Source organism: Dermacentor andersoni, chromosome 6, assembly GCF_023375885.2.
Source record: "Dermacentor andersoni chromosome 6, qqDerAnde1_hic_scaffold, whole genome shotgun sequence".
NCBI classification, from domain to species: Eukaryota; Metazoa; Arthropoda; class Arachnida; order Ixodida; family Ixodidae; genus Dermacentor; species Dermacentor andersoni.
The window spans coordinates 127,924,366-127,949,388 of NC_092819.1; the positions used below are offsets into that span (position 1 = coordinate 127,924,366).

Sequence of the window (25,023 nt, forward strand, 5' to 3'; positions counted from 1 at the left end):
ATGCACTAACTGAAGATCATGCACTGAAATCATGCATTAACTGAAGATCTACGCGCTTAAACTTAGAAAATAAAAAAAAACTTCTAAAGAAAAGAATGTTAACTAATACACACGCGCATTACCATAGGCCTCTCAACGATAACCGTGACCTTCAGGTTACTCACACACAAAAAAAAAGAAACCCTATCTACTCATTAATTAACAACTCGCGAGACTAAATGTTTACATAAAACACCTCTTTCAAACCTCGGAGCTTCTCGAACGAAAACATAAACAAAGCTCACAGCTTACATATTGAAAGAAATTCTAGCCTCAAATCGCTAAAATTTTCCAATGCTCAAAATTAAAACAAAACAAGTTTCACTTCTACGGAAGCTGTCTTGGCCTCCCGTTCCAAACGTTTACGTCTGACTCATACTTTTGAGCCGTACTCGAGGTGGTCGCGGTTCAAAAGCTATTCTGGCTACCCAGGAACAACAAAAGGGCCGACACACTATCAGCTCCTTTAACACGTTACAGTTTCTGGCCAATTTGCGTCCTGGCGCCACGCTTTCATTACGATCTCGACTGACCGCGTCACGACTCCCTACCACCTCGTCTCGTCTTGCCACCTTGCGCTCCTTCGCACTACATGCTGCACTCCGGAAAGAACGACGGAACGACGAGGAACATAACTGCCCCGTTCTCTTTGTCCGCGTTCGTGCAGAACGTGCTTCTCGGTCTCTTTTTGACCGGTGGCTCGAACGTCTTTGATGCGCCAACATCGTCAACGACGACCGCACCTTTCTTTTCTTCGAGCCCTGCTCTTTTGCGCCTATCGGCGACTTTCACTGGGTTACATTAGTTACCGTCTTTCGGTCTTTACGGCGCTTCTTTCTACGGCGCTTTTTCCTCGCACTTACTTCCATGCCGCCTTCTCGCGCCTCCTGCTGGCCGGTACACATTTCGTCGGCCCGGATCGGTATCCTACCCGCACAGTCCGATTGATTTTCATTTAAATCGACACTCTCACTGTCTCGACTGGCGGACAGCTCAGCCGACTCTGGAACAATGCAGCAAGCTTTATTCGAGCTATGCAACTCGCACTCTTGCGAATCGCCCTCTACTGCATCGCCCAGCTCACGCTGTACTTCGGCACACAGCCCGTAGGTCTCGATCGCTGTCTCACGCGCACAGCCTGAATGATTCCTAACTAAATCAGCCCTCTCTTAGATACCTAGACTAGCGGAGAGCTGCAACGATCCCTGAACAATGCAGTTGTCTTCTCTTGAGCTACGCAGCTCGCAATCCTGAGAACTACCCTCAACTGCATCGTCCAGCTCGCACTTCACTTCAGCACGCAGATCTGACTCGACATGGGTGCTCGCGTCTGCCGGGTCAGGAGTACTCTGTATTTCGTTAACGACCTCGTTAGCATTACATGCGACGCACAGGCGCGGTGACGGTGCCACTTGATTCACAGCTGGCCTAGCTGTCTCTACATTTCTCTGTTGGCACAGGAACCTCGTCGCTCTCACTACGGCCTTTAACGGCCTCTGCTGCCCCTAAGTCATTGTTAGCTGCTAGCACATCGAGTTCCCTTATGAACGTGCAACTCCTTCTCTCGGCTTTCGAGCAAAATCTGCTATCTACTTCATCCCACTTTCACTGCGTCCAGCCTACAGATTTCTCAAGCCGCTGTTGAGTTTGTTCGAGTGCCTGCTCTAAACCTTGAATCTCTTCGTTCAATGCAGCAGCGTACTGCCTCGTTGCTTGTGTTAGGCCTTTTTCCTGTGAAATGCTTTTTAGCTTCTGCCTTGCTTCTTCCTGTTTTTACTTAAATTCATCTTGTTCTTGCCTAATTGCTTCCTGTTCCCGTTTTTTTACTTAGAATTCGCTTACCCATTTGTTCTATGAATTTCAAATCATTGTCACTTTCCAGAATGGTCTTAGGAATCTCTGATTCCGTCAAGTGCTCCTCTACGTCTACCTCGACCTCTTCACACAACCACAACAGGTCAGCTCTCGTCAAACACAACAGGACCATAGTCGCTACTTTAAGCTTTGGCTCTGCTGTCACACAATACTTGCTGCGATACGCACGCAAATCAGAATACAAGTAAAAGATCCCAGCGAATCAAATCTACACACACACAGAGAAATTGAAGCCTGGTAAATCTTACAGCCAAAACCAAACGCTTACCCACTGAAGCAGCACCATATCACCAGTCATTTTCCGCCGTGTCCAGTCAGTTGCAAGAGGTGGTCAATCCTAAGTCGCCTCCAACATGATCAGGATACCGGTCGGTCACCATGTTCCAAAGTCCGTGAGCTGCCGTTGCTGTCTATGAGTCGTAGGCCGATCTCCAAGCCGTAGGCCGATTCCACCGCTGCCATTCAGTTGTAGGAGTTGGCGGTCGCAGCTGTAGGGAGGACCTTGACTCTTCGTCGGGACTTAGGCGTGCAGGATTTATTTACAGTATTTACATTTTAAACAAGAGATACATCGACAGACTAGCGTGGCTCCCAAGTGGAGCACGCAAGACGAGCATACAGCACACAGCTTACGAGCACGCAGCTCACGAGTACGATCACAGAGCACGATGACGAGCACACTCTAGCAGCCGACAACAGCCGCTTATAAACACTCCATTGGTCCCTAGTTCCCTAGGAGAGAGAACCGTTCGACCAGTCATCGAAGTTGACCCGCCGATTGTCCATTATGTTGAGTCTTGAAAGGCGCGTCGGTTCCCCGAGCTGAACCCCGCGCGCGGCTGTCGCTTGCCCATTGTCTTGCGCCTCTAAACTCCATAGCTGCCTTTCTCCAGTAGTCGCCACGAGTGTCAGCAGAATGTGACGAATCCTGGGGCCTCCGTACCGCAAAGCCCCCTTTTGTTAGGGAAAGCTCTTGCTGCAGAGACCATGACGACCCGGCAAATCAACCAACAATACGTTGGGTGCCAAACGTGGCCCGCCCTGCTGTCGTCACCGATTCTCCGAACGAGGCGCATGGTGGATTAGCGATGTCGTCCTCGCTGGTTCTCCGAAGGGCGCCAGCCCCGCGGGTCGATCGAAGCACGTGCGGCGGGCTGAAATAGCTTTGCAGAGCAGTACCCCTGCAGGCCGATCCTAACAATACACAATACATAAATATACGCACAGGACAAACTTTACTATATATTTATGAGAATTAGATTGCGAATTAACAATTATTCCTAAAGGTATGCATAGCTTATGTCTAGAGAATGAATATATTGGTGCATGTTCACTTCACTTCAAAATACTTTCAGTACTTTTTCTTACCCTGAAAAAAAAAACCTGTAGACTCTAGTGACCCCTTCCGCAGAGTATATTATCAATGGCCAGTGAAATGCACGTGAATGATACGTGTATCAGTATCGGTTCTCTTTCTAGTATGAAAAGCTAACGACATATTAAATAAACGCTTCTAATAATATACAACAGTTACCAAGAATGGAAAACTCGTCTCTTGCATGCAGAGGGCATAAATATATACAGTGTGTGCCAATTAATTATCATGCACCAAGAGTTTGAAAAATGAATGCGTAACTCTAAGAAAACCTAGTCCATATTGTTTCCAGCGCATTGTAGTAGGTGCCAGTAGTTTTTTATTGCTGAGATTTATTTAGGTAATTGTAATAATTTATTTAACTCGAGACGTACAATCATAATCGTCAAAGTGTCGATGAGGCATTTTTAGACACCGCCAAGGGACATCTAAATGTGGGATTTTCAGTAACGTACTAATTGTGTACTAATTTTTTCCTACTGATGAATAAACCCTGCAAAATAAGGCGAATACCACGTGACTGCACTCCCACTCGCATCATAATGTAGCGCCCTGGAACAGACTCCTTCTGAGTTATCCAGAACAAAATGAAGCAAATAAAAAAAAATCACCGCCCAAGCACTCCGTACAGATGGTTAACCAGTAAAGATCAAATCTGCTGTCCCGGAGTTTATCACAAGATTAATCCCGACCGTTCATTAAACGATGGCTTGGTAGGCTACCGGATCCTCGGTACGCATTTGCTGCTTGCAGTCGGCTGCACGAGCCTGTTCTTGTGCGCGGGCTGCAGCATCGGGACGGCGTAGACGAGCTCGTTCCCGGTTCTGCTCGCGGCGTTGCTGATCGAAAGCTGCCTGTTCCTCAGGAGCACGTATGACGCATGGCCTACCCATTTCGGAACCGGAGAGAAACTGCTGCGCGAACGCTCGGCTGCGACGGAAAGCAACGACGTACTACTGATGCAGCCAATCGCGTGATCAAAAACAACGTGATCGAGAAAGTGCCTTCTCTGCCGCGCCTCGGCCTAAGGAACACGTCCTGTTTTGTGTTAGTTGGAAATTAAGTTTTGAGAGCTGTTGTCTTAGCGTAGATAAAGTGCACGGATGGTTTTTACTTCTTTTTTCCACGAAACCTATCACCACAAAAGCGCATTGACAACGTCAGTGCAAATGTTTAAGGAACTTTTTTTTGTTTTTGTTTTTTTTCATGGGCCGCAGCTGCCCATGGAAAAATGAAAACTTTGCGCCTATGCCTCTGACTGATTATTTACTTAACGGACTAAATCAGAAGCAAAAAATAAATTGCGAGAGAATTCGCGTTGTGGCAAGAACAGACGTTTTAATAATGATCACCCCTAGCAGTCGCCAACCCGTATATAATGGCATGGCAAAAAAGGCGTACAGATGACTAGCGTCACATGTTCCACTCCACGAAATGTAGTAAATGATACCCTGAAGAGCCCCGCAGCGACTATTCCTCAGGCGACCGACGCCCTTCAGCTGCACCAATAGTAACCAGTAGTTGTGACTGATCACAATTATTTCTTCAGCCCCATTCTTCCTGGACACAGCAGATCACAGGCCAAAAGGTAGCACAGATGCCGGATCGTCTTGTACTAGCTCCTTGACGGTTGTTCTGGTGCCAGTGAAATACAGAAGCTCGAGCACACAGCCCGACAGCCTCGCTTCTACCCCCGACACTGCTAATATCATGGAGCTCGAGCACGCAGCCCGACAGCCTTGCTTCTTTCATCCAGCACTGGCACAGGCTTCCAAAAACCTTGAATTTTTCGTCCTCTTCTTTGCCCCCCCCCCCGCACAAAAAAAAAATATCAGTGTTAAGCCGTGATGCGCTGTTGGCTGAAGAGCCACGACCTGCTATTTGGCGCCGAATCCCACCGTTTCATTTTTTCTCTTACTTGAGAGGAAGTGGCCGTCCACCGACCAACACACGCACCGATTAGTAGTAATACCTGACCAGGACAGAACCTAAACACATGCCCTTCATAAACATCCTTGATTATCTTAAGGGATCAGCATGAGTGTTTTCGCTAGGGTGACCAGCTATATAATTTAAAAAGAAGGCTCCCAGAGTCAAAGCGCGTTTAAGGCAGCGTTTTATAAGGCATTCTACCATACAGGTTGTAAAACAAAACACCTTACAGTATGCCTGCGTCTCCGTCATGACAACATCACTAGTACGTCGTTCTTTTGATCCATCTCTTTAGTCTTTTATTTTTCACTTTTTCAATGTTATTGGCATTTTCGGTGCCAGAGAAATGTTGAAGTTCTAATTCTTCCTTGAAGTTCGCTTTGTTCTGCGTGGTTTGGGAAAACGCTTTGCCGCGCTGTGCGACCTGGGCTTAAATGAACGAAAATATTCCTGCGTAACTTGGGCCACACTGTAGCGTGCACATATATATATATATATATATATATATATATATATATATATATATATATATATATATGTATATATATGATAGCGCCGGTACGGTAAGGAAGATTACATATTATGCTAGAAGTTTAGGTTATTCAAGTAGCACCCCACGACAGCAGGAACAGTGATGTCTGGAAGAAAAGTGCTTAGAAGTGAATCTCAAGCTCATCGGAATCCCTGCAAAGGAACACTGTCGCTAAACATTCCGCGCGTCATATAAGAGTCAGCGACCCTTTTTGGCGATTGAGGAAAGTTCTGTAGTACTTGCCCTGTGCGTGTCCTTGCTTTTAGGCTGGTATTACTTGTGTACTTTTCAAAGCGATCTGGATTGCTTCATTCGATAAGAAGAAGCAGAATAGATGCCTTTTTCGCTTAGTGATACTCGCTGACTATGAAGCAGAATCCCGTATTGCTTTTTCTAGACCTAAAGCTACATTCGCATCTTTTGCCGCTTAACCGAAAATACATGGCGCCCCCCCCCCCCCCCCTTCGCCGCGAGCTGTCAGTCCAAACACGCGCCTCGCTGCGGAAACACAAGCAGCGCGCGGCAGCGAGCACTGCGGGTGTCATCGACAGTTTCGGCGAAGCCTGCCTGTCGCCCAAAGTGCAATTATGTCGCCCGGTGTCGTTTGCGTGCGGTGCATTTTTGGCATGCCTGGAGTGGCAGAGTGGCCCGACGAAAGTGGCAGCCCGCACAGTCCGTGCGCTTTGCTCGTTCGCGAGGGCACATTGGTCTCGCGGGAGGCGCTGCTTTATTGAAGTGCGTCGTGCGAAGTGGCGGCCGTCGCCTATGGTGCGATGGAGGAGCCCCTGAGCCTGCTTTTTTTTTTTTTTTTACGATCGCGCTTACGCTCCGCCCAATATTGGTCGTTAACAAACCGCCAGCTGCCACGCGTCGCAGAATGCAAAGCAAAAACCATGGGCGGAACTGCTCAAAACAGCAATTAACTCGACTGGAGCTCGCAATAGAAGAGCGAGAGAGAACGAATAAATAAAAGGAGCGGCGGGAGCTCGCAGACAGTTTTCCCTTGAGTGGCGCAGTATAAAAGCGAGGAATCATGCTTCCTCGTTTTTGCTTTTCTCTTGGTATTTAAGAGCCATGAGGGCCTTTCTACAGCTTATGGCGTTTTCTTGAAGTGATTAAGTCCTGGCGGTATCCCTTTAAGCGGTGTATCATAAACACCCGCCACAGTGGGTGCTTAAAACGAAAAGTGTCAAGTTGGAGAACTGGCAGCTGCTGTGATGACGAAACAAAATCCAGGGAGTCATAGAGCGTAAACTTAAATGAACGATACAGCACGTACCGCTGCCATGGCTGCTGGTTAAAAAGGAAAGGTGCGGCCTGCCGCGTGCATCGAAAACGCTGTCATCCGCCGCAGCGGCGCCAGTCGGGATCTGTTGTCCGCGATCGGCATAGAAAATGCGCGAGGAACGCGCTTCGAACGTCGTCGCCCGTGGCAGCCATGCCACTGCTTGCAATGAGTTTTATTGGGCCGAAGCCCTATATGTTTCATCAGTCAATCGACCTTCAAAGTCATTGAGCGAAAACGCATCGATGGCATGAATGGTACAAAAAGGCTACGCACCTTCCACCTTTGGTGGGAGTCTTTGGTGGTAATTAAGCCAAAGTTAATGATGAGGAAGTTAATCAAGATAGAGATAATTAAGCCACTCGAACCAACGACCTGCGACTGAGGTTATGAAATAAACCTCGCAATGTGTTTTCATTAGCAGTACAACCAGGAAGGCACAATTGGCTACATCCACTGACAAGGGTCAATAGATGAGAGTAGGTGCGAATAGCGCGCGCATAACACAGGATGCCACACCACTCGGTAGCACGCAGCTACGCCTGAATCGTGCATTCTTCGAAGGACCGAATGTGACGGAGAACTCTGGATCTTAAGCGTGCGTGGCGCGTGATGCCGACTGGATCTCTCGCTTTGTTCCCGTATTTTCTTCTCTGATTTTTCCCGTCGTACATTGCCCAGTAGCCTACCACGCATATCAGTGCTTAACCGTTTTCTTTCCTTATAACTTACTCTCTTTTAAAAGCAAAGTAGTACACAGAAATTGGAAGAGCAGAATGAACTAGCTTTTTGCCAAGACCTTCACGTCACTGGCAGCTATACAACTGAAGCAAATACAATTTTCTCTGCTAGCAGGGAATGATACTTGACTTTATTACGCTCTTTCTAACACCTGTCGTTGGTTCGTAGCATAAATTTCCAAACTTGCATATATATATGTATATATAGCCAACACACACAGGCATCAATGACAACATAGGGGAAATTACTAATGGAATGAAAGAAATAATAAATTTATGGAGATGAAAGTGGATGAAAAAAACGAAGACAATAGCCCACATGTGGCACACGGACGCACGTATTCGCATTACGCGTGCGATGTTCTTACCAGCTGAGCTACCGCGGCGCCGTGTTCCCGTCCACTTTGTGGGGTATTTATGCGTTAGTGCTAGAACTAACCCTGGGAGTGTTAGCCAGCGCCACCACTCGCGAACATAGGCGGTGGTTGTGGAACATCTTTCCTGCCGCAGGCGTCACGAGTACGTATTCTATTTGGTTGACGGCAACTGGTCAATAAACCGACAGCTGCTACCTGAAGGAATCAATGTTGCCGGATTCGAGACCCTTGTATTGTAATGAACGAAAGAAAGGGAACCGAGGGGTCCAATTTTAAGTAATCGTACCATAAGAAGCTAGCAAATGACGACACCAAGGCTGCCAGAGGCGAAATTACTTGACCATGCTAATTGAATTGTAGAAATGATGGATTATGCTTTGATTAATAAAATCGGGCCCCTCGGTTTGCTTCTCATATATATATATATATACATATATATATATATATATATATATATATATATATATATATATATATATATATATATATATATATATATATATATATATATATATATATATATATATATATATACATACATATAGATATATATACACGTGTATGTCTGTCTGTTTGTCTGTGTGCGTGCGAGAGTGTGTGTGTGTGTGTGTGTGTGTGTGTGTGTGTGTGTGTGTGTGTGTGTGTGTGTGTGTGTGTGTGTGTGTGTGTGTGTGTGTGTGTGTGTGTGTGTGTGTGTGTGTGTGTGAGTGTGAGTGTGTGTGTGTGTGTGTGCGTGTGCGTGTGAGGTAACGTGATGTTTCACTTTCTGTCGTGTCAGCTCCGTTGGCTGCTGTCTTGAGCATCTTTAGATGTGATTTCTGTGAAGTTTTATTCCTGTGATCTTACTCATGTTCAGTAATGACTAACTTTCTTAATTTTAGTATGTAATGACTTTACGCGAATACGAGTAGCTAACGCCGCCTAAATGTGCCACCATCCCTAAATAACATGTACAGAGAAATATCCCATATAGAAACACTTACTGAAAATTTCCTATCGGGGAAATTTTCAGTAGGGCTGCTCTCGCGTATCCCTTCATCGAGTATAGATGTAAACTTCATGGTGAGAGAGCAGCGCTACAAATACGGACAGAAAGGAGGACACATGACGAGTGCCGGAATGTAGCCTCACCTGCTTCAGGTACTCCCTAATGCGGTGCGTGGGGGCGTCCAACAGGATGTTCGATTCGCCACGCCGTCCCACTTCCCGGAACACCTTGCGCAGCTCCTCACCCGGCGAGCACTGGCGTAGCTGAAACGTGATGTCTCCTGTTGACGACAGACGCAGCAGTTCTCGAAGCCGGAGAAGCGCTGCGATGAATATGCGCGGTGTTGACATCTGATAAAAACAAGCAAAACTGAGGCGCATTACTCTACTTGGAAGCACTCGTAAGGCTTTACCTATGTCAGTGAAGCCACTGCGCAACAATTGACTTATTTATCTTTTATGTTTCGTTCTCATAGCGCTCTATTTATAAAGAAGGAATATCTTTATACAAGTCGATGACTGCCATAAAAGGTGAAATACAAGAGAACAATCATATGTCGTACATATGTCATTTTCTTTGTAAATTTTAATAACAGTAAGCTAGAATGACCATATGAAGATGCTACATATCTTGTAGAAAGATACACAATATATATATATATATATATATGTGTGTGTGTGTGTGTGTGTGTGTGTGTGTGTGTGTGTGTGTGTGTGTGTGTGTGTGTGTGTGTGTGTGTGTGTGTGTGTGTGCGCGTATGTGTGAGTGTGTGTGTGCGTGTGCGTGTGTTCACGACGACATGTTTACAGTTCGCTATACTGCATTGCGGAAGGCTAAAACGATATGGTAAGGACAAAGAACGATAAAAGAACAACTGGCAATCTTATAGGCGCGCATACCGCAGTGTTTAAAATAAAAGCAGCGCATGGTCCTACAAAAATTAGGCGAATTGCTGAAACAGCTAACGTACTACATAGAAACTTTCCTGTAATAAGCACTTAAGTTAGCATTACATTCCCTTGGCTAAAGAGTTGCTTAAAAGGGATAATGATATATCCCCAGGAGCTGAAGAGAAATAGCGCATAAACGTGCCTGGAAAATGGAGGCGCACTCTGGCGACGGACAGTTGGCTTTTACTACGGATGACATAAATTCAATTCATGGGATACGGGCTCTGCGCAATCTGCCTGTAACCATAATTCCATTACAACTGCGGCAATCCAAACGTGGCTCCTACGTCTTTATAGCGCACCAAACGGCAGTTTCGCGTTAAAGGGCGCATTATGTCGACAGCACGCTTATAACGTCTCTTCAGGTTCTAACAGCAAGCAAACACAATCACTGCATTTGGGAGATGTGCTGGCTGCCTGCTTCCCATATCAGTATTTGTTTACGTATTAAACGTACAAGCTCAGTGGCAAACGCCATTATTGAGTTACAAAGCCAACTTGAGTGCCGTGGTTATATAAGGCGATTCAGGCATTACGCAATTTGTTCCGGTTTCTACACTGATGACTTCTTTGAAGCGTGATTAGACACAGACGAAAAACTAAGTATATGGCACACGACAGGGAAGCTGTTCATCTAAAGGAACACAAAATAACGTATGTAACCTTTTGATGACCATGACACAAACGATTTGTATAATGCATTGTCACTAACAATCGCGCACTATAAGTGACAACTGACCTAATTTTGTCACTTACTGTAACACCTACATTTCTTTTTGACATACTAGAAAAGTAGAGCTCTTAGGTAAATAACGATTTACAACCCGACGTCAGGGAGAAAAATAAATAGGTTAACCCGCACAGGGGGATTGAGCATTTTATATTCTTGGACAATCAAACAACTGACAATTTTTTTCAGACAATCAATTAACTGATGTAACGCTCCGTAGACTGCTCACTACGTTTTCTTCATAACGCGATTTGGTTTCCTATTTAACAGAATTTCTTCCGTAATTAAGGTTTTTCAACTCCACTAACAATTCCAGCGATATAAGTGAGAAGAAATTACTTTGCCAGTGCAGTTTGGTAAACCACACGAACTGAAATAATGTAGCATGGTTGAAAATACCAGATATGTTCAGAAGTGAAGCACAGACAACTAAAGAATAGACGACATTGACTTGGGGGTTCACTACCACGACGGTTACTTTTGCAACGGCTTGAAGAACACAGGTACACATCAAACGCTGCTACGTATAGTTTTCGAAATGAAGTTGTTCGCGACAGAACAGCAATACCGCGCATCTGCAGCGCAGTAGGACCTGGCCAAAAGTGTGTTCGGGCTCATCCCACGTCAGAGCTTCGGCCAAAAGTACTTCTCCTGTCATAAGGGCCGCCTTTCTCAGTCGGTCGCCTGTCCGACGATGAGAGAGATTTCCAGCCCGGCTGCTCGACTCATATGCGGCGCAACGGGGAGCTCAATAACCAAGCCGGAGGCAAGTAGAAACCGATGAATACCGTGGGAAGAAGAAAAAAAAAGAAAAGAAAAGATAGAGCGAACAAGACAAGACCGAGGCAAGTATACCAGAGAATCGGTGGCAAAAGAAGGAAAGACGGAGTGGACGAAGAAAATTCCCGCAAGAATTCTCCATGTCGCCTGGAGATGAGCGGGCAATATATATATATATATGCGTGCTTGCGTGTGCGTGTGTGTGTGTCTCACAAGAAGGGGCAGGAAATTGAGGGGGACTAAACGTTTGCGAGGTACGGTTGCAGGAAGAGAAGGTAACCACTGATGGGCGAGCTCGAGCATTTGGTCAAAGTCAAAGTTAAACCTTTTTGGCGAGCATACGCGCAGCGGCTCGAACATGCTTCATACAGTCAGCAGAAAGCATACGCTATCTTGGGAAAAAAGGAAATGTGTACTGCAGGTGGCTGCACCCGACAAGAAACGAACGAAGACACACTGCGCGCACTCGGTTCGAAGTGACACGAAAGCTTGGAGTAACTAAAATTACGATAATGACTTAAGCACCGATAGACGCACAACGTTCTGCGTAACAGTAAGCCTGTAGATTGCATATCTGCTCACGTTTGGTAAGAAATTTCCCCTTGTATATCTTTAATAATTTTAGTGAGGTAATTATTTTATTATACGTATATGCATCATTAAATATGTTGACAGGAGCCATTTGAAACAGCTTCGAATTAAGTTTTTTTTAAGTATTTCTGATGACTTGTTAATATTCTTTCACATTACAGTAATCAGAATTTTTTTGGAGTTCCTGATGTTCTTCTTTTTTTTCTGAGTGCCTAATGTGTTTTGAAACGGCATTGTTCACCCCGTTTCTGGTGGGTACGCGACGTGCATGTTTGTGTTCTGCTGGAACTTGCTCCTAATTTGCACATACCAAAATTTATTTTCAGTGGTTGATGAATTTTCTTGTTATAATGTGTTTCGGACAGGATTCGCCAAAATACATAGAAACAATTAGTGATAGAAAATAAAATGAATATTTCGGTACTTATTCTAAATCGTGTTTGGATACAGCGGCCGAGTCAGTAGCGGTATTCGAACGTCAGATCTCTCGATCACAAATCCAGTGTCTTAACGCAACTCCACAGGGGAATTTTTTTTTCCTTTATTACAGCGAAGCAGAAAGGAAGCACTTACTCTCAACAAATCATATATCAGTGCTCAGGCGAATTTCACCACATGTAGAAGACGTAAACCAATCAAAAGCGCTCATATATACTGTGTATTAGAATTATTTATTCCTGGAAGATATTCCTCGTTGCTCGCGGTGGCTGCGCATTTTTATCTACACTTGTTGTTTCCAGTGATTATATTGCAAGAAAATGAGATCATAAGGCATGGTACTGTCTTTCGTCGCATCAAATTACCTGATCAAAGTAAACCTAATTTCCGAGTCCTTTTCCAATCTTCGTTGTAGAATTTCCCAATAAGAACTGCCAAAATAAATCAGACTGAACGAAGCAATGTTCAATATTTTCTCGAATTTTACATATTCTAGAATTTGTGTGTCATGAAACAACCAATTAGTTAATATGCAGCAACGCCCTCTCAAGAAGTATGGAGGCATCCAGTTTAAAGAAGAACGTTCTTACCCCCGAGCATACACGTTTTCCTAGCGCGAATCAATACATGATAAAATTCGCAATTTACAAATATTGTACAATATACTCGTATGGAAAAACACACGTTTTACTTCTCTAATCAATACCTTGTGACTAGAGCTAGGTAAATGTTATTTGAAAACCAGGTTTGAAGAAATAAAACTGCTTCAACAAGTTTTTTGGAACCCCTAGGAACAAGAATTTTAAACGATGTAGAATACAACACGGGAAGGGGGGCAAAAGAAATGAGATGTGACACTGAACAACGACGCGTGAAAATGGATGTGTAGCATCGCGAAAGCATATCCAGCGAAAGACTAATGCCTCATAAACAAACGTGAAAGGTCCACGCCAGCCTGCTCAGGCGAAAAAGCAAACCAAATATCCTGCCGCGTCGGCTCCTACCCGGACTGCCAAAGCATGCAGGCGAAGACCCCTGTAGAATAGTTGAATGGTTTTGCATGCGCAATGAAGGACATGAAGCAAACATATTAGTGTGGCAGTGAAACAAGTACTGCAGTCTGTTGCTCTTGCGAAGAAAAACAGTTCTCTGGGACCAGTGGCCTCAGCTGCACACCCAAGTTTTGTGGAACAATCACCAATGTGAGTTACTGCTACGAAATCGATCGAGATAACGTAGAACACCAATATTCCAGTAGAATATGGGCAAGCTGCGATAGACCAACCCAGCGAGAGTATTCGGGACTTATCATAATTAAAAGGAACGCCAATGGATTTACAAAAATATTGCGTTAAAAATATCACTTCTCCGACACTTTTTTTTCCTGAACATAAGAACGCAACACCTACCGCACAATCGAGGACGTTGACTAATAGAGTGCCATAATTAAAGCCCGTCACCATGTCCTGCGAAATGACACTGAGGCACAACGCTTATAGATAGGCAGAGAAAGCTAAGGCGAAATTGTGCACATTTGTATCACAGCAGCGTGAATATAAATCGAACATTTACATTTCGAGTTATTCCACCTGTGGAGAGCCCATGTGCATTCCGGTAAGCAGGATACTGCCTATATTGACATGACTAGGCAGTTGAAAAAAAGGGAGATATGGCTGATTTTATCGAATGCTATCGTCAAATTTACTTGGATGAGAGCGACGTGGCGAAAGCCAAATAACACACACACAAGAATAGAAACAGCAAATGCTGCAACCCCGGGTGCCACATGTCTGATATTGTCCGTCTCCGAAACACGTCTGCTAGAGGAAATTTTACATAATCAACAGTTATATTCACTTTCTACCCTGGTGTTCATACCTCGCGCATTGACAGGTCAGGTGAACCTTAACACGGCACAACAAGAAACTAAGCTATTCGCTGTCATTTTAAAGTAATGTGTTGTAATGTAAGGTAAATAATGTAATGTAATGGCGCTCGCCACAACTTGAGCGGCACATGCACATAATAGCACACACATGAAACTCTGTAACACCGTGAACATAACTGAACTCTACAATTCTTTCCTTTTAGTTGGAATTGTTTACGCTTGAGCCTATAGGAGGCGTGCCGATTACCACGAACTCAACCGGTTCGCTAGCCCTAATTTTAGGTCGAAGGTAATGTTTCAGGCGTTATACCTCGGCGCCGCGACTGTCGAATTAGCTAAGTTTGTGCAGTGGAACTTCAGAAGCCTTTTGCTGTTCATTTTGAGTTTAAATCAAACAAATTGGAGCGCAGGCACGCCACAACTGCGGTTGTGAATGGAAAAGTTATGCATAAGCAGTCTGTGTGCAAAATCGTGTTAGAGAGCCGACGAAAGCTATTGAATTTAAAACTGAAAAAAAAAAAAACATAAAAAAATGTATTCGGTTTATTGAGAAAATCATGCTCTCTGACAGCTTGCATGTGCTGCTCTGGGGATACTTATGCAGCGCTTGTTGTTCAGTTGCGTAATTAGGTATGCAAATGACGCAGTGGCCAGCGCATCTCTAGTTGTCTATAAATTGTTGTAAGTACATACTACGTAAAAAGAGAATGTTTACTTTCGGTTTCTTAACAGACGTCCGCATCCATGCGAAGAAAGAAATGGAGATGATCAGTTGGCGATTTACGCATATTTTTAAATTTCAAACGTGCGCTCGATAAACGTGCAAGAACATAAACCAGGGAGGCGTATATACTGCATGGGACGAAGTTCCGCGGTCGCGCGTTAACAACCAAGACGTCAGCCGCAGGCTCCAGCGGCAATAAAGGGACGCTGTGCTTGCATGAGACAGGGCTGCACACATTTATTTGATGCACCTTCCCTTCATTTCTTCTTATAGGCCCTCGACCAATCACCCGAATAAGGAAAAAAGAATGAATCAAAGATTGAATAAAACAAAGTAAAAGCACATTAAGGAGGGCAATTCAAAATCCCTAAGTGGAGAACCACTCATGCGTCTGAATACAGGCCTTCAAGGAATTTTTCTGTTGTTGCACGTTGAGCAAAGAACGATGTATAAGCACAGTAGGCGATTGAAGCTGAACGCGGTGCACCAGCGAAAGGGGGTAACCTTTGTGCAGACCGCGCTTCGGAAAGACGCGGAGAGTCGAAAGAAGTCGTGCGTACACCAAGATGCACAATGGCACACGGCCCAACACTACGTCTTGCAGCGACTTTAGCTCAGACTTCGCCACTACACCCGATATAGACCCTGCCGTCATGCGCACACAAAGCCACCAGAGCACTGCTGCACTCTTCAAATACCCCTGGGCTCTACGACGGCCTTTGATTGCGCGGTTGTATGCGTGTGTGTGTGCGTGCACGGCAAAACTTCATGACCCTTTCGTTCTCGCTTTCTGTCCTTTTTTTTTCTTTCTTTTCTGCCAATTTCAATTTCCTTCCATCCACTTTACGTTTTCTTTATATATAAAAAAGGGGCACTCACAAAAAGCTACTAAGCTTAATACACATTAAGTTCTACTGCACCGAACTCTACTACTATTGCATTGTTCGTTTTGCAGATTAGGGTAGCAAACCAGCTCCAACTTAATTCAACTATGTGAGTTTTCCTTCTCTCTTTCCGCCGCTATACTCCGCAGCGAATAACACCGCAATGAGTTGAACTTGACAGTAGGACCTCAACCATGGCAGCTACTCTCGCTCTATTAAAAAACACAGCGAGCAGGCATAAACCATCTCGGAAATAAGAGAACCACGAGAAGTTACGGTAGGCGCAGCAAGAAACGCCATCATAATGGAAGAAGCAGACACAGCCGCACCTTACAATGCGACGCCCGCATTTGTTGAAGGGTTATTATGATCGACTCCTTGCAGGGAAACATCAAACTCCGAACCAAGATGGAAAATAAACAGCTTCCGAAGACAGCAGTGGAAGCATAACAACCGGAATATGCGAAATACGCAGAAGAATAAACGACAATAAAGATTTTTTTTTCAATCCCACGGGACTCAACAAGTCCCTCCATATCGTGGTTCCGACGACGCCTCGTAGCATATATCTCCGTGTTTCTTCATCATTATTATTTCTTTAAAGCTTGATGGGCATGAGCGCTGAACAGCTCCCAAAGTTCGAAATTGAGAACCTAGCTGACTTATAGAGGAAAAATCTTGCTTACGTTCATGAATATCCGCTTCGGGATAAACGCGGGAGCCAAATAAATTGTAATGTAGTGTGGTACTCGCTTCCAAATCATCATGTTCAGTAAGCGTGGCCTTCAGTATCGTGGTAATATCGTTCCGGATAAGTTCCGCAAGGTACGTGCAATATTTTTGCAAATGTGTTCCACTTAGGTGGCGGAACGCACGTATGACAATAATAGAATGTTCCACCTAACGACATTTAGGCGGAACGATATTAGAAGTGCTAAAGAAGCTCGACCGAAGGAAGAGCCGACGCTCAAGGATGTTCAATTCACGTAAGACCAATTATTAAGTTGAAATATTTCACAAGATGTTCTACTTAGTGGATCTTATATGGAACAATATCAAGACTGTATGCATTCGCGAATTCCACCGACGTCAAATATCCGTCTTCTGCTACCATTACACAAAAACCAGCTGCGTATTATCAGTTCACATAATTTCAACGATGTTCTGAAATTAACCCAATACGTTTTCATGCAAATATTTTTTTCTTTCGTGAGTACACCCATTTAACGCCAATTCATTATCGAGAGATTTTGGTGGCGTGTGGCGTATTGTGCGCAGACACATCACTATATTTTACGCTGTTAAGAGATTCAGCTTAGCTTATATTGCCACCTGGTCCCTAAATTAGCAGGTGCTGGTGCGGTCTGGTGAGATGCAGCATGAATCTTTTGTTGTTATTGCCGCATGGTACGTTGAAGACAATGAGGGTGCATTTTCATGAGTCAAGACATGCATGGTTGCAGCGTGTGAGGCGAACTACGTTGCCTTGCAAAACAACCGATGGCAAAATCCGAAAGCAGAAGAAAGCACAATATCTTTTTCGCGCTTCTCAGCGACTCTGACAACCAAAGGAACGATAGTTCCAAGTTATTTGCGGCTGCGTCTACTGCTCCCACACATGGAAAAAGTGCCGCTTACAACACGACATTCTGCCTTCTGCTTGCCTTCTTGTTTTAATGTACGGCTATTTACTTACATCATAAGCCCGCTGAAGCCACATTGAAAGCACGGAATTCTCCGCATAGCTGGTCTTCCCAGTGCAGGACTGCGGTTTCAGAGCGGACAAAACAGAAAGAAACACGAACTCAGGCAACGCCGAAAAAATCCCCTCAACTAAACGAAAGCGTGGAGACCGGGTCAAAGTAAACAAACCTCGCGTGGAGTGGAGAACAAACTGGAGACGGGTGACAAAGCCGACTCATTGAAGGACGCTTTGGTGAAACGTAGGAATTCGGAATGCAAACGCAAATGGAATTCTGCAAGCCTCCATCTCCACTTGCCCTGATACGAAATAGGATCGCTCTTCACTCTGGAGTATCGTACACCTTCAGGTGCACACACGAACGCGCAGACGCATACACGCGCAAACAGGCACACACACACATGTGGCCACATACATGTACGGAAGCGCGTACACAAATCTCAGTGAAGCGGCACTTCCTTGTCCCAAGCGCACTCGATTTTCTTTTCGTGTTCTCCGTGTAACGGTTTCGTTCGTACACTCATATTTGTCTTTCGTTCTTGCATTCTTAGCCCGTGCATTTGGCGAGGTCATGCACCCGAGCATCCGGTGGGAAGCAGATGAACTGAGGGAACAAACGAACGCAGTCGCGAAGGGGTGCATAGCTATCCGCCGCACACGGGCGAGACAAGGCAAAAAACATTAAACCCGGTTGGCGAACAATGTCCTGCTTTTTCTGCAGTGTTTTTTTTCCCGTCTCGCATTTCGGCGGGCCTTTGCTGCCATTGCGCCGCTCCGTGGGTTGGCGGCAACGCAAGAAATAATAAAAAAAAAAGAACGTGGCCCACTTCCAAGTCTTTGGTGAGCACGATTGGAAGGTGTCTGAGCGCGTACGGCGATAAAAACATTGGGGCGAGCTGAAATGTCGCCATTGCGCGCGTGTGGTATTTAAATAGAGGAACTAAGTGTCGAGGAACGGTGCGAACGCGTTTACGACCTTGTAGGTACGTGAGCGGAGGCCCAGTGCGCCGGCATGTTGCTTCGTGCATGGTTTTCGAAAGCACATAACTTGCGGCAAGAAGCGATATCCTTCATTTCACCGAAATATTTTTTTTCTAATCTTTTTTTTTTTTTTTTTTTTGTAATGTGGGCCGCGAAAGCAGAATTATTTTACGTGTCTCTTCGAAACGCTGTATGCCGCCTTTTATTCTTCGACGGTTCAATGTGCCGAAATTATAAGGACAGTTTTTGCACTGGAAGGTACGAGGATAATAATAAAAAAAAATCATTTCAGAAGGTTGTCGCTGTGTCGAAAAGCAACACACCATTCGCGAAATTTCTTGATAAGAGAGGGGCATATTATGCTAATTGTTAAGGCAAAATTTACATAGTCCATGGTGTTCTATGACGCGACATAGACGAACATGAACATTAAAACAGAACAGGGAGCATGCAACAGTTATTCAAAGCTGATGCACCAAGTGAGCTCAATACAGCCAAAATAATGTGGCAACGAGAAAGAAAAAAGTATGCTCCTCAATATGAGCTGCAGTCAATAGATATAAAGCTCGAATACCGGAATATACGTGCTTGGTATAACGCTGTAATAATGTCAAAATTATTAACATACCAATGTAACTTCAACGTAGCCTTTGCACGATTGCACGATATGTTAAACTGGAAGAAATATTTAGTGAAATAGGTTGTGCTAAGATCAAATGGTTCATGCAGCTTTCGATCTTCCAGTATTTTGAGAGCAACGTCTTTTGCCACGTAATGTAATAGATCACCAGTGTTTTTGACATGCTGATGAGTAACTACGCTTCTTTAGTCTTCCTCAAATGCCAACTTTTGCACAAGCCTCGCCTAGCGCGCATTCTTTGTCGTCAGAGATGCGGCCTTCCGATCTGATGGTATCTGGTGGTATCTGGTGGTAAATTGTCGGTTTAGGCATTTACGCCGAGATTTTCTGATTTGCAACGTAAGGCGAAGTCAAGACTCCGGCTAGGGGCACACACCATGCCGACTGAGCGGACAAGTGCGATGTCTCGTTGCCTAACTTTTGTTAGCCTCTGAAAATATCGCAGCATACCAGTTACGCGATCTGTGCGCGTTAGGCACACAATTGCCCGTGGCTAGCGTAACTTCGCAATTATAAGGTTTTTGAAGTGTGTACCCTTGATAAATTGGTTGTCGTCATTTTGCATAGACTTACGTTTTGCGCACTCGCTTGGTGGAGGGTAACTTCCTCAGAAGTTGCAAAGGGATAATGACGGACTCATTTTAGAAGCAAAAATTCTTGGACCTTGGTTGAAGAACTCCAGAATGCGCAAAGCCATAAAAGCGAGAATGTACTTCTCTCACGCGATCGGCTCATACGGGTGCTTCTGAGGGAACATTCATCTGCCAGTGCGCGCACAGCGAGTCAACATCTTTCTTATCTCTATGTCGCATTTCCCTTTAAGAGCAGCCAACCAGCCGCAGCTACGGCTAAACTCCCTGTCGTTCCTTCTTTAGCGAACGTCAGGTATCCGAGCCATCCTTATTGAAGTAAAGCCACATAAAAACAGCGAGCATGCGTGATAGGCCACCAGCGGCCACTTAAACGTTCGCTTTCGCTTTCTTCGTATTAGGAGTATTAGCGAATTGTCGCTCGGCGCAAGAGGCGTGTACAGTAATAACATTTTATTAGAAACTGGTGGGCAGTCCTGCAGCAAAGGACGCCTGCGTTATCAGATTGCGCGCGTCGACAGAAGTGGGGAGCTTTCTCAAATGCACACTAGCGCCAACGATTAGTCTGGGAGAAAGAAGCAAGGAAAGGGCGAGGGGTTAAGTAGATGCACGTCCCGTTTGCTACTTTTCACTAGGAAAAGCGAAAAAAGGGACGAGAAATGATAACATGGGAGAATTAGAGAGAGAGAGAACAGTAGCTGGGCGAGCACTTCAAGCACCGCGCCAAGTCTATCAACGGTCGCAAGGACAAGTTGATTTAAGGTACTGATAGCAACACTTCCAGCACCCACAACGCGTGTGGCCATGTTTCAAGAATCTTCAGTTCTGATAAAACGCCGTGATTGCAGCTGATTTAACGCTGCGCGGAGAAGGCATCGTTGGACGTCATAACGGGAACAAAATAACAAGACGTGTTCAGTATAGTATCTTCGGCCCAGCAGCAGTGCCACATTGGCGTGTCAACTACTACAATGCAGATTAAGTAAACCACCACAATCCAGCGACGGTATAACACTGTTGCATCGGAGGCGAAAATTGGCAACGGTAGTTTCAGTTTAAAAAAAGTAAAGTATCAACTTGATGTATGTGACACTCAAAAGAACAGTAGCAGACGACCGATAAGTGTGCGTGGTAGTTACAGAGAGGAAATCAATTTCTCTGGAGCGTCACCTGCAGACAGGGGAATCAAAGCCGCTACAGAATGCACGATAAGGGATGTAAGAATGTAAAGAGCGGAGGAACCGGACCCGGGAGAACATAATTCACGACTGGTGACTACACTCGCCGCTATGTCTGATCGGAGTTGTGTTTTTCTTTCTGCACACGAGTTCGCGCAATTAAAAGTTGTAATTTGTGAAAATATCCTATCTTCCAACGCTCGAAGACGACAACCTGAAGTGGTAACGAGAGCTAAAGAACCGCCCTCAGCCATTAATACTCTAACACCACCATCAAGCCATCATGGGCTAATTCAATAATGCATTACATATGCAGCTGTTCATTTCACAACGACAGCCACATGGTTTCTATTAAGCATGCAGTGAGACCTACAACATTATGAGATGAGCAAAGGAAAAAAATGAACGTCTTAGAAAAACTAGCACTATGAGGTTCACGCATTGAAACTGCCTTGTTACAAAGCACATTCCCGTGCACGATAGTTTCCTGAGTCTTTAAATTTGCAACGAAAGGATAAGTTTATCCAAAGTGCCCGTAAACGAAGTTCGAACACTGTGGCTTTTTTTTTCTCGATAGTTTAGTTTTGTTCATTTGTGCTAACGAATGCAATTTCGCTTATGTTCTACTGCCTGCTATCGCGTTATTTTCCTGCGGTTCCTGATAACATTTCGGTTCCAATACCATTAGTGCCGAGTGTCAATCAGCTAACGAAATGTTCGCATTGTTTCTAGAATGGCGGCGGTTTGCTTACGAATTGTCTTTCGAACGCAGATGGCATTTTCAAGCTTCGTTAGAGTTTTCCGAATCGTCAAACACCTTTGTTCAGAATAATTCAGCCAACACAGGGGGCTAAGACCTAACACAAAATTCTGACGAGAGAGCAAGGTCATCTGCAAGCTGCATAATTGCCAAATCAATATCTCTAACATAACAAAGGCGCCATTCAAGACGAAAAACAAAAGGAAGAAAGTAAACAGTTGCAATGAACGCGAAAGGTAACCGCTGCGCCGTCCACTTGCCCTTCGTGGTTTCCGCAAAAAAAAATCAATAAACAAGTATGCGAAAGCGCAAAGGGCTGCTCGTTATCTGGGAAAGCGATTCCCGACGCCTGTTTTAAAATATCCCCTCACCCACGCAGACCGGCCGGGGATGTTGCGACTCGCGCGCCTCTCCAACCCTTTGGAGACGCCTAAGTGAGATCCCTCCCTAATTAACTACTCGCTCGGGGCACCACCAGACACCGCGGCTGCGTGGGCGCGGTAACGTGCTTCGAGTAAGCGCCATTTCTTTTTTTTTTTCTCCAGCACTTCTTTTGAGAAGTGAAAATAGCAAGTGCCGACGAGGAGGCGCAGTGCAGCTAGACGGCACTTCTCTGGGGACCGTTGGCTGGTGGGGGGAGGGGAGAAGGAGGGGAATGAGGATGATATAGAAGGCATTATTCCGATGCGTTTCGGCTTGCTAAATGTATGCTCCTTACGCGGCAGGCGACTTAGATTTCTCCAGCAATTGCGATTACGTTCTCTTCTTTTTTTTTTTCTTTTTTAGCAAGCAAAACCCTTAAATCTGCTCATATCATTGCCCCACTGAACCGCATTGGGTTCAATTTTGCGGATAAGACAGCCTCGAATATTTTCTCCATGCAAACCTAACTTCACTGACGTAACACTATGGGTTGGGGTTCTTTGTTTATCCCTTAACTACAGGCAGGGCAGCACGCAACACGGACGAACACAGAATAGAAATGTAAAACAGGACGGGTTTGTATGGTTTTACACGTTCTTTCTTTGACCATAAGGGGTTTTTTTTGGCCGCTGTCATGCCTAAACGTGTATACACGCGTTCTGAATAAGGTACAGCGCCTAAAGCAGTCTGCAAGCTGACACTCTTGATGGTCGCTTGATAAATCGCGAGGTCTAGTGTTATTTCGAAGGCGGAAGCATCAGATTTTGTTGTTTCAGACAGTAACGCGTGCACAGAAAACGCAGGGCGTTCTTTCTGCACAAGCAGCACATCCAGAAACATTTGGTCAACTTCGTGCTATGTTACCAAATGGGAAAATTCACTGAGTACGCCAGCAAAGCAACTGCGCAAGCCTGAAAAGGGAAAAATACGAATGATGCTTAGCAATGCATGACGTCGCACTCACATACCAGCCCTGGGGTTTCGGCACGAAATGCAGGAAATGAAAGCTTTGACCATTTTTCGTCTTTTATGAGTAAACGTATTATGGTAAATCACTAAAATAGACTATAAACGAACACATTGCATTAACTAATTTAATACCTCTCGTCAGTGTCCTCTTCAAGCAGAGGCAGCTGCTCGAGAACTCGCCGAAGCGATTCGCCTCTGCATACCAGCTGTCAGTGAGGAAACAGCACACCACTTACTCAGGCTGTCCTCGTAGACGATTGTGAAGGACGACCAGCCCTTGATGTCCAAGAGTCCTTTCAGCGCAGATCCCAGATTGGCACGCCGAGGTGACAGACGGATTGAGATGGATGACGAGTCTCCACTGCCTTCGTCACTGCTGACGCCGCCGTCGCCGATGCCGCTGCCCGGCGCACGGGTGACGAGGTGGGGGACACGTGACCGCTTGCACGCGGCGTCCACGGCGGCAGAACCGGGGCCTGAACTCGGTCCCACGATGGCCATCACGCCCATCGACAGCAGCTTGCAGGCTGCGACAGAAGATGAAGTGCCAGCCGCTCAGGTTGCTGAGCAGCTACGCGTGGCTTGTTCTTAAAGTGGTGTTGCACTGACGTGTATGTCGCGTTCAATTTGCTGCGCGCTCGCGCAACCAAAATACAGCAAAATGGTAAAGTGGAAGAGTTGGTGCGGATGTATTGCTAGGAAACCATGAAGGCAAGGACGCGGCAGAAGAGTACATGAGAGTCTTAACTATCAACGCGACGGTACCTTTAGGGATACATACATACATACATACATACATACATACATACATACATACATACATACATACATACATACATACATACATACATACATACATACATACATACATACATACATACATACATACATACAAGCAAAGAAAATGGACCTCCTATAAATTAAAGGAGCGTTTGATTGGACTAAAAACATATTGGAATAGTTTTACGTTATAGGGCCCCTGCTGTCTAACCTGTCACTTCACTTACGGGGGCTGCGACCTTTGTCAGGCTTTATACCTTTAGTCTCAGCCTACCCTCGCTTGGATGAACGAGCAATATTCAATTCAATACATGCGTACATACATATGAATTCAGTCTCCTTTCACTCTATAGTGGTTATTAAGTTGAAAGGGGCGCTGGCACGCGCGCTAAAACAATCAAAAAACGAACCGACTTGTGTTTGTTGTTCTAGCCCGAAACCAGCATTTATCCAGAGTGAGTTTACAAGCACAGATAGGACTACATCTCGCTATTTGATAATCGCACCTTCATCCTCGTCACTCACAATCAAGGGGCAAATACCTCGTAAAGTATTCTCGCCTTTAGTCTTTGCCTTTCCAAAAAAAATTTGTATTCTTCTCCAAAAATAAACATATTTGTTTGCTTGTTAGTCATTTGGCATATACCAACTCGCCTACACTGGCACCGTAATGCGCTCACAACAGGAACTTCTTGGTTACTATTCGCTGCCACGTGTTCAGATAACATCCGCTTCCCTGATTCGCCATCTGCGAATCACATTTGCAAATTGTTTTCCAATTAGCGTAATTAGTTTAACGCCATCTTTCTCGCGACTATCGACCTCGAAACTTCTCATTAGGTGGCTGAGAGCCATCTCCCTCACCGTAGTCT

General features: G+C 45.1%; 1 protein-coding gene and 1 long non-coding RNA gene across 2 annotated transcripts in view; both read right to left on the minus strand.

Moving 5' to 3' along the window:
- Window positions 1-25,023, minus strand: part of LOC129382735 (uncharacterized) — a 484,451-nt gene that overhangs the window by 246,425 nt on the left and 213,003 nt on the right. The window lies entirely within an intron of this gene.
- LOC126523535 (glutamate receptor ionotropic, kainate 2-like) overlaps window positions 1-25,023 on the minus strand; it is a 239,018-nt gene that overhangs the window by 82,777 nt on the left and 131,218 nt on the right. The window contains exons 3-4 of the mRNA XM_050172135.3: window positions 23,608-23,898; window positions 9,287-9,465 (exon numbers count right to left, since the gene is read on the minus strand). Coding sequence (XP_050028092.2) covers window positions 9,287-9,465; window positions 23,608-23,898 — 470 coding nt within the window. The remainder of the gene's footprint in view (window positions 1-9,286; window positions 9,466-23,607; window positions 23,899-25,023) is intronic.